Genomic DNA, 11,187 nt, shown 5'->3' with positions numbered 1-11,187 from the left:
TCCGCGAAATTAGCCAAACTGAACATTTTTCAATAGAAGATATGCGGAAATATGTTACATACTGATAAAGCTAATAATGAACTCTGTTATCCCCCAAATAATAAATAATGAAAAATAAGAGAAAATAGCGGGTAACTTACTTGAGGTTTTATTATTACCTTTGTTCAGAATTTTGGGTATCAAGAATATAATCTTGAGTTAAATGAACTATACCCCATAACTAAAAGTGGTTTGAGGTAATTTTAGATAAAGAAAACTTGTTTTAACGAAGCAAGTGCAAAAATAGTTTTGTTTTGTTTTTGACAATATTTTTATTTTTCCTAAAAACCTTTAAATTGATTTGTTGTATCCTGGATTCTATGTTCTAAACATCTTACAACTCTGTTGAATCTTCTTAATTAAAAAAAAAACATTGTGTTCAGGAATTTTTTTTAATTGGAAGCATTTTCTGGCGTTCTATTATCATAAGAACCTATATTGTCACAAGTTGGAAAACATGCTCTTATTTTTATGCAGCTCACTATTATGACAGACTCAAAAAATGTTTTAAATATTCATAAATATTTAATTGTTATTGTTAAATTTATTTGCAAATTTGTACTGTTTTTTTTAATTCTGAAGATTCTCAAGCCTCAGCAAAAGCAAAAATCTATTTAATCAAACCAAATTGCAAAATGCCTTAGAAACTTTATATGAGAACTCACTTTGAAAATTTAGTAATAACAAGATAAGAAAATGCTTGCTTCTTATTGAAGCTATTTTACTGGAAGGTTAAAGTTAAAAAAAATTCCAAAAAAATATTCCAGGAGTTGAGGAAACATCCCTAGTAAAAAATAAACAAAAATACGCAAAAATCCTAAATAAAAATAAAAATTTTGACTGAATGAACAAATATTTTGGTATTTAGAAATATGTGTCTAAGGATAATTTTAAGAAAATTAAAGAGATCAAAGAAAATCAATATTAAATGAAAGGAAATCTCTGAGAAAGTCTGGTGTACAAAATTTAGAATGAGATTTACCCGTTGATTTTTATTTTTTCTGTTTTTCCTACTAATAAAAGTTTATCCTCAATTACCAGAATTTACTATACCCATTTTTTACAACCATTTTTGACATCTAATTAAAGCTTTTACTTTTTCAAAATCCGATCGCTAGTTATTATTACCAAATGTTATATTTCCCAGGTTTAAGGGTCTTAACTCACCCTTTTCTTTTTTACTCTACATTTTATTTTTTTTATCTTGTTTTGTAGTAACTTTTGGTTAAGATTTCAACGTTTTCTATAAATTGTTGAACAAGATGTTTAACAGAGTTTAATTTATTTGAAAGTTTTTTTACTCAAACACAAAAAAAATAATTCACTTTTAGAATCTGACAAATTGTTTTTGAAAAATTATGAACTAAATAAAAATGTGTCACAAAATTATTGTTTGCTTTAATAAAATTTAATTCTAGTAATTTTATTAACAAAACGTAAATGAAATTACATACTTATTCAGCCTTTGTTGTCAAATTATTTAATTTGTGAAAATTAGAACTCGTTTATGCAATAAATTGTCTAGCGACGCTCTACATCTCTTCTGAAAAGTATAAAATCTCAATTCAAGAAGATTTATTAATACAAAGCAGTAATATAAATGCAAACCACTTTGATGCTAATAAAATGAAGTAGGCATTTTGAAATAAAATGGTAGAACCATACAAAAAATGTAACAAAAAGAGTTAGCCTATCTCACTGGCTCCAAGCAAGCAAAAGAAACAACAATAAAGTCAAAAAGATAATTATTGAATTAGTAAGGTAGAAAAATTAAGATTAGAGTAGATTTTAAAATATAAATGAAAAAAGTCTATTAATTTCGAGTAAACAAGTGATAAACAAACAAAATGGTTAGCACGAAATATCTTGGAAGAGTCTGGAAGCTTTCGAATGGGGGATTAGGAGAAGATGAAGAAATAAGCAGTCTTGCAATTACCCTAATTGCCAGATAGTCTGGCATGGATCGAATCAGCGAGAAGTAAACACTCAACCTTCCACCTTTGCAATCAAGCGAAGCAAAGTCCAGCGAAGCCCCCCCGACACGTGCCCAAAAGTCCCTCCAAACCTTTTCCTCCTCATCATTCCTCAAGCATCGTCCACCATTCGATCGCTTCTCTCCAGCATGTGATTTGTGATGTGTTTTATAAGTGTGTCCATCGGTTCTCCGTCCAGTTGATTACAGTTAGCGGTCGATGATACACAGTTGTGATGTCTTGTGGTCCCAGTTCGCGTTCAGTCTGTGATGTCGCTGATAAAGTGCCGAATGCATGAACCCCAACCACTCATCATCTGTGCGAATGTAGGAGTTTCGGGGAAGCACTCAAGGTAATTGTGGTCCAGAGACCATTAATCCCAATCGAGCGTGCGGCTCAATAAATTAATAAGCCTCTCAGTAATGTAATAAAAAATAACAACAAAATTATCGCTGGTCGCGCTTGCCATTACAAGTTTAATGGCTTTATTGTTTATTATAAGTAGGTGCATGGGAGAGAGGATGATGGAAATAAGTGCTCATTTTACAGATGGATCTCCAGTACGTTTTGGTGGTGGTGGCGACGGTCTTGGCCGGAATACACACTTGTAGGACAGACGAGATGGCCAACTTTAGAGGAACCAAGTCCAAAGCGGTCTACTGCGGAAGAAGACTCTCAGAGACGCTGTCCACGGTATGCAAAGGCAATTACAACACGCTCAACAAGAAGTCAGACAGTAAGTACGCTTTTTCGCACACACAACACGCCAAAATTTCTTTCGTTCTCATTTTCTTAACGCTTACCGTCGACTTCTTCAACAATTTCGAACGACTTTTAGTGTATTAAATTAAGAACACTTGTTCAGGACCAACAAATTCCTTAAATTATTTTAAAAATATTTAAGACAAATTTTCTTACTTGTTTTTTGAACAAAAACCATATTGTTAATCTTTAAAAAATGCATTCAACAAATAATTTAAAAGTCTTGTAGTGTTTTTTTTTAAACTCAAACAATAAATTGAAGTCATAAATATCTACCATTTGTTTTAGACTCATTCAATTCTTAACTAATTGTGTTTTTTATGCTTTTTTTACTTTCTTTTTGTATATCCAATTTTTTAGTAATCATAACCAAATGATTAAATAAATAATGTTTTTGATAGTCCTACTATTTGATTTCCTTTTTATTTCTTGTAATCTTTTGATTAATCAGCAGGTTGCTAATCTTTCAAAACATTTTGAGTGATTTAATAATGATAGTTATTTATTATACAAGACGATAAAATTTGATTTTATCTTTGAGAGAGGTTGAGAAGATAATGGTGAATTTTATCGTCATATACGATACAAAATTGTATTTCATCCTTTATTTTATCGATTGAACTACTAAGTTATTTTGCTTGACAATTATAAAGGTTAAAAAATTCAGCATTGATTGTAAGCCATATTTCTTTAGAAGGTAAAATTTCATTTTACCATGAAGTAAACAGTGAATAAAATACCATTTTATTGTTTGCGATAGAATAAATGATAATTCACGATGAAGAGTAGGTATTACGTATTTTTTTTTATTTCAAGCATTTAAAGTTAAGTCAGTTAGTTCTGCAATAATTTTAAATAAAACAATTTTAGATTTCTTAGAAAAGCAATTCGGAACATCTTTTTTTACGCAATTTTTTAATGTCCAAGTAATATTAACTTAACCACAAAACAGAATGTTGTTAACAATTTTAAAAACTGATGTTAGAATTACAATGACTATTTTGTTTACTCGTTAATTTGCACGTGTACAAATAGTCAATAACGCCCATTTAATTTAATTATAAATATTATTTTATTATAAATAAACCTTTTGATTTCAGTTTTTTTAAAGATACAAGCAATTATATTAACATTTTTATACTTATTATCTATTCTTTTTAGTTTGATTTTTGTTAGAACCTTTAATTTTTTTAACCCTTGATCGGCTGCCATGTCACGACTGGCTTATAATTAGTCATAATATGTATATTTTTTCTCCTCCAATGCTTTAATTGCTTCATTCACAATACATATTTGTCATTAAGATAATATAAATTTAAGATCAATCAGAATGCGTTATGACAACCACGGGACAACTTGTAACCAATGGCAATATAACATGATAGCAATTTATTATAAGACTGCCTTAAACGTTTGACATTAGTCTGGCATAGAGTGTGCCGCAGTCAACTCACCGGTCTGGTTACCCTCAAAGTCGTTTGTTCGATCTACTGGACAAAAACTTTGTTTCGGAAAAAAGTGACCAGGATTTCAATTTTGGTTTAAAATATAGAACTGGTATCCCAAAAAATATTCATTTTCTGATAGTTCAGCCCATTTACCAATATTCCATTGATAGAAATAAAACGAGCAAGATATCAAGATACGTGATAATGGCGTGTTTTTTATACAATGTGGTTTTAAATAATTTCCATCTAGTTAAGTTTGAAATTGGTTTACAAGTAAAAAAGTTGTGCCGCTCTACTCAATTGACTTCTCTGTCAATAAATCTGTCAGTTGTGAAATTCCATTAATTTCTATAAAAAATTTCTTTAAAATGCAACTAAATTATTATATTGTGCAAGAAAACACTCTTATTATTGAAGCTTATTTCCGAATTCGAGACTTAATAAATAGAGAATAATAACTTTCTGATTTTACATGAGAAATTTACAGACGACTACATGCGAATCATTTAAAAACACATTGTGTTTTTGAAATTGAGTACAGTATCAAAAATTAGTTCTGGTGTACCGCTTTAAAAAATTTCAAAATATTTTCAATGAAGTTGAACTCTTGAATTAAATTCAGCACCAATATACAGTTTATTGCCAAAATTTACATCAAGTTTATCAATGCACTGTTGAAATAATCCACGCCGAAAACTGGAAAAAATATCGCTCAAAAATGTTCATGAGTCAATTCAATTTTTAACGGAGATGAATTTTTGAAATCAATGTAAATCACATAAATAGCAACTTAAAGCCAAAACATCCTATAATAGATAAGTTTATCCTAAAAAAATCCAATTTTTTTCAGCAACTGGACCGCATATTCCCAAAATACTATAAGAAGCAACCTGCATATTTCTCTCAACTTAAACTGTATTCACAATTAGATCATTATTACCATTAAACATGATTATTTATTAAATTGTTGATTGTTATTAAAAACACAATGACGAAAATTGAAAAAGAACAATCTTTTTAAATATTGTCAAATAATATATCAATTGACCAGTCAAAAGACTAGAAATTTTTGACCGCTTAAAAGCACAACTTTAGTTTGTCATTAAAAAAATGTAATTTGTTTATTGTTTTTTCTAGAAAAAATTGTAAATACAGCTTGCATTTAATGAATTCATACTTGTACGACACTCGCCTACAGCTCGTGCTGTAGTTTTCGTAGCCACCATTAAAAATGTTCGTAGCATGACATACCGTTTTCTTCATAACCGAGACAACCAACTAGCAGTGGTAATGTTTAAATTTTCAATAACAAAACAACACATTTTAAGATAAATTATATCGCCTTATTAATTTTTATTTTGGCTCAAAACATTACAACAATTAATTGCGACAATTTAATTAATGATCTATTTTCTTAAGCAACCAAATTGATTTCTCATTTTTGTTTGCAGTTCACGAGATGGGTGCGTCGCGACGTCCCGGCTACCCATCGTTGTCCCAGCATAGTTTAGACTACCCGTACCAAAGTAAGGCGAATGCAGCGTCTCATCATATGTCCGGTTTTCGTCGAAGGAAGCGTCGTGGTGTTTTTAACGAGTGCTGTGAAAAACCCTGTTCACTGGAAGAACTGTCCCAATATTGCGGCGGCCCTAGTCGATAAAATTGTGACTTAAAAAGTGAACTTGTGATTAAATTGTGATTAGTCGGCAAAAATTTGTGATATAATGTAGCTATAGGTGCGCTTCGTTTCGCTTCTGCCAACGTGCACTTAAATTTTGTAGATGGCACACAAACTCTTGTTGTATTACGTGTATTGAAGGAGAAGAAGAAAAATTGTCGTTGCGGTATTTATTTAGTAATGATATGACCTTGTGATACTGTATCTACGGATTTATTGTTGCATAATTTTATTTACCTAGCTAAAGCGTGTAATAAATTATTGAATTTTTCTTAACTGGGGAGTTTTATTGAGGCGGCACGGAACGGACACGTGTGGTCAACATTGTTACGAAGTGTTATCCCTACAATATCAAAATACCTAAGGTTATCATAATAGGTACAGTTCATGGCATTTAGAAAAAACTAGTAAATATTTGTAGCTGATAGCTTATCAAATTAAACACATTTTTACTGGTCGTTATTTGACTGTAGCATCCAAAGATTAGAATATTTTGAATTTCCTATTTATAGAAAGCGATTAATATTACATCCGCATGGAAAAAAACCAAACATTGGAGAAAGAATAAACACGGAAATAGCAAAAATGCACCAGAGCCCCCCGTTGTTTGTCCACACGCCAGATAGTGTACCTAGATAACAATTGTGTACCTACTTACGCATACCACAAAGTTATTATAAACATTTATAATGAGCACAGAGGGTCATTGTTTTCTCAACATTTATGTTATTTATAGAACGAGAAAAAATGACCAGCCATAGCGCCAGACGACTTATTATTACAATTGTTATAAATAATTTTATCTACGCACATTTCAGACAGGGGGTTATTATTGTTGCTTGCTCCCGTCTTAAATCATTATTTCACGTGTTGGAGCAATCTATTTAAAGGGTTCACGTGTCAACGTGATTTATTAATGGCGCCAATCTAGCTGCATGTGGGTGAGTGGTAAATTGTTCGTCTTCAAATGCATTGTTAATGGCAAAATTAATTCAAAATTTTGCCCGAATCAACGGCAGGTTGCTCATTTTTTTATTGGCCTGATTGATCCATTGCCATTTTAATGACGGCAAATTCCTACATTTATCCAATCTTCACGTCTGGTTTGCGGTTATTGAAATTGACACGGGACCCTCCACTGGCTCCAGTTATGTAATCGACGAGGTTTTCGTAATTGAGCCAAGCAAAATTTACATAATGCATTGGAGGGGTCACACACACAAGTGACCTCTCGTTCATCCGCTTAAAATAGAATTTCAAAATTTTATTAATCCATAGAGGCGAAAATAAAAGTATGATAAATGTTAATCGATATCTCATAGATGTGAAACAAAGTCTAGTTTAAAATCCTCGGGGAATTTGACCCAAGGAAACTTAAAAATTAAGACGTTTAGATTTTACCTTCACCACAAAAAATTGTGATAAAGGGTTACGATGTTAGCGATTTTACCAAATTAAGTCAACCAATAATGTCTCAAACTTGGACTTACATTTTAAAAACAATGATTGATTGATAAAAATAAAACCAGATTTAAAATTCTTGAACCATTTTCTGTAATAACTAATAAGAAAAGCTAATTTAGTTGTTTGAACTGTCTGACTTTAACAAAAAAAAGAACATTCACTTCTTATTAACACACTAACTTTGACTCATATCTAAAAAAACCTGTTGATTGTAGATACGATTAGAAAATAAACACAGATTCAGAATCTTCAGACACACACACGTAAAAAAATCATTTTTTTTGTTAAACAAATCTCAAAAAAAGTCTGATTTAAAATCCTCAGATAATTTTATGTAAAAGAACATTAATAACATTAAAACATTACACATCAAGTTATTCAAACCTAGGTATTACTTTACTAAACATTTTTTTGACAAATAATATTTCAAACTTTGACTGATATCAGAATATTTGTTGTGAACAAAAAATAAAGGCAAATTAAAACTCGTAATAGTTATTTTATACCAAGAGAAGGGCTTTAATGATAGATAAGTAGTTTGACTTCTTACTAAAATCATAGCTTCAATAAATTTCTAGCAAAAACAAAAATTTTGCCAACTTTTAGCAGTAGGTATTGACAATTTTTATAAAAGCATTGTTGCTCTGTTTGGTTGTTTGTTGCTAAAAAGTAAAATCTTGGATAAAATGCAACAAAAACCGAAATCACACGTTCTGTACTGGTTTCGACTAAGTTTGAAACAATGTACAAGAAGGTATGTGTTAAATGACTGAAAAACTTTATTTAAAGAATAAATTAAAACATCAAGTTATTCAAACTTAGAGCAAGTATCATAATCGAAGTTAAAAGAAAACTAATTAAATTTTGTTTATAATGTGCTGGTTCTAGAGATTTATTAACACACATTTCACACTCCAAATAAATTTTTACAACAACATTTAATTTACTGCTCCTTTAAATAACTAAACCATTTCTTTTGACAATTAGTGTCTCAAATTTTGACTGGGATCAGAAACTACTGCTTGCTAACAAAAAAAACATATAAAAAACAAAAAATAAAGGCAGATACAAATCTATAATATGAATATGCGTATGGTGGTAATGCCATCACCCAAGTGCCAGAGTTTTCAGGTCGCATCTACAGCCTCTGACCTGACCTAACGACCACTAGTAGTGACCGGGACCGACGGCTTAACGTCTCCTCCGAAAGACGAGTTAGTTGCGATGTTTTGGCATTACATTATCCGGTCACCCATCCAAATCTATAAAATAACTGAATACAATACAAAACTACATAAAAAAACAAATCAAACGATATCTTAAAAATTTTTACTCTGCTAGAAACAATTTCAGAATTTCATTTTTTTGTCTTTTTAAACACTGACAATTATATTTCAAAATTTCGTTTCATTGGTTTAGAGCCGTTTAATCTTTTCTTTTTGACGTGGTTTTACCAAATTAAATGTTAACCAAAATCTCGAACTTAGGCTTACAATTTACTTAGGCTCGTAAATAAAACAATTAAACGAATTTCAATTTTTGAAATAATTAAAAAGCATTTACTTTTTATACTAAATAGTCTGTATTTTTTTAAAAACAAACTTTAAGGGATATCTAAAAAAAAACTCTTCATTGTCGATAAAAAATAAAAAATTGTTTTGAAATCCTCGGACAATTCCATGTGAGAAAAACAATTTTTTTATTGCTTTGACACTTCACATTGGCTAAAAAAATATGTTGCTCAAAAGTTTGAAATTTGTCTTAAACTTTGACCGATATCAAAAATATTGCTTGCAAACAAAAAATAAAGATAAATTCAATTCCTTACTGAAATAATAATTGCAGCGTTTGAATTATTAAAAAATAATAAAACGCTCATGTCTTATTAAAATGTATCCCAAGAAATCAAATCAAACGATATTTCAAAAAACCTTTACTCTACGAAAAACAGTTTCGGAATCCTAAAACAATTTTCCGTATATTGCGTTAACAGAAATTTCAAATTTGTGAATTTTAGTTCTAAAATTCTAAATTTTAAACATTGACAACTTCTCTAAATTCTGAGATTTTAAAAGAGATTGTATACAAGTGGTTACTAGGTACATTATTTCATTTAGTTATTATCTGTATTTTTTATTAACAATTGTTAGTGGCAAAATCGGGTTTAAAAGTAGTTCATATCGCCTTAAAAGGGGAAATTGAGAAATTAGATTTACATTACGTACCCGGGTTTGGAGTAAACAATACACTTAGTTATAAAAATTTGTTCAATTAAAACCATACAACAAAAATTCCATGGAATAAAGTAGCCATTTTTTTATTCTATCGTATATAAAATTACAAAAAAAAATTCTCGATGTACTGTCTCAAAAGTTATATTCTAAATAATCGGTTTCTTGAAAAACCAAACTTTGACCGATATCTAAAGAACTAATGGTTGTAGTTAAGAAATAAAAAGAGATTTGGAATCTTTGGACAATTCTGCGTTAAAAAACTTATTAATGTTTAATTGTTTTGATAATCAAGAAAAGTTTAACATAAAATTAATTAAAGCACTCTTTTCTTACTACAACTTAATTGTATTTTAAATCAAAAAAAAACTAAATAAAGCTTTCCATTGTAAAAGAAAGATAAATACAGTTTAAGAATCCATATAAAAGTTTTCGTAATATTTATTAACATAAACTTAAAATTTGGTAATAATCCACGATTCTAAAGTTAAAATCTTTTATTATTGACAAGTTTTTCTTTTCAACAGAATTTCCAAATATGTGGTATTCGTTTCTGGAGTTGTTTGACAACAAATAAATAAACTTAAAACAATATATTGTTATCCAGCGAAGCGCAGTTAGTTGATAAAGTCTATTTGGATGTTAAAAATGATCTTAAAACGCTTAAGTTTAATTTAAAATCATTCAAATTAAGGGCTATACCTTTAAACATTTAAAAATTTGTTTCACAAGTTTGACATGCCCATTCTGTAGATTTCATTTTGTATTATGTTTTATTAACTGATCACAATTGGTCAATTTATCTGTCGACTAGTGTATGTCACAACTAATCTATGAGCCCACGCACTAATTAAATAAAACATTAAAAATGGTTTTAATCGAAAAATGTGAAATTGCAAAATAACAATTATTAATAACAGAGGAGATAATGTAAGACCAAAATGTAAAATGTTTACTAACCAAAAATGTGTTTTTGTGAGTGAGCGACTTGTTATGTACTGATACTTAAAAATAATTAAAATTTTAATCTGATTGTTGGTTTTTTATTCTTTTGAATTGGTAACAACAACAAAAATTAATAAAATTATCTAGGCGTGAAAATTTAAACATAAAAAACGTAGACTAAACATTACACAGGGAATCAGTCGCTTGTTTAAAGAATGATTTACAAAAATATAAACAATTAGCAATTTGATTCAGTCGCCTAGATTTGGCTATTTCGAGTAGACGTAAAAATAGAAATAGCCGCGATAAAAATTATTTGACGAGTTATATTAGCAAAACACTTTGATTATCAAATATGGGTCATTCCATGAAACGTATTAAATAATTAGATCTATTAATAGTCGGCTCGATATCACACAAAATTTATCCAAGGTTACCAAATCCCAAAATGAAGAACGTCTTAATAAAAAATTTAAATGTGAAAATTTTTATTTATTTGTATTTGGAAATTGTAAATTCGGAATTCTAGAATTTTTAATATTATAACTATAACAATGTTAAAATTTAATTAAAATGTTAACTTTAGCAATCAAAGAAATAAAGGGCCTTTATTGCTCTCAAAGAAAAAACGGGTTAACTCTTCAAAC

The 11,187-nt window shown here is 29.5% G+C and overlaps 1 protein-coding gene and 1 non-coding gene across 2 annotated transcripts; one reads left to right on the top strand and one right to left on the bottom strand.

The window, feature by feature from the left end:
* The first annotated feature begins 2,096 nt into the window (after positions 1-2,096).
* LOC100142381 (insulin-like peptide) lies at positions 2,097-6,176 on the top strand. The gene is made up of 3 exons (XM_001814129.4): positions 2,097-2,364; positions 2,562-2,748; positions 5,674-6,176. The coding sequence occupies exons 2-3, from the start codon at positions 2,562-2,564 to the stop codon at positions 5,880-5,882; spliced, it is 396 nt and encodes a 131-aa protein (XP_001814181.1). The 5' UTR covers positions 2,097-2,364; the 3' UTR covers positions 5,883-6,176.
* On the bottom strand, positions 5,556-11,187 carry LOC107397846 (uncharacterized). Its single transcript, XR_001574868.2, has 2 exons — positions 6,712-11,187; positions 5,556-6,243 (listed from the first exon to the last, which is right to left on the bottom strand). It is a non-coding gene; the product is annotated as an uncharacterized LOC107397846 (transcript).

This window comes from Tribolium castaneum, chromosome 9 (assembly GCF_031307605.1).
Source record: "Tribolium castaneum strain GA2 chromosome 9, icTriCast1.1, whole genome shotgun sequence".
Taxonomy (NCBI): domain Eukaryota; kingdom Metazoa; phylum Arthropoda; class Insecta; order Coleoptera; family Tenebrionidae; genus Tribolium; species Tribolium castaneum.
The sequence above is the reverse complement of the archived record's forward strand: the minus strand, read 5'-3'. Positions and strand labels throughout refer to the sequence as shown.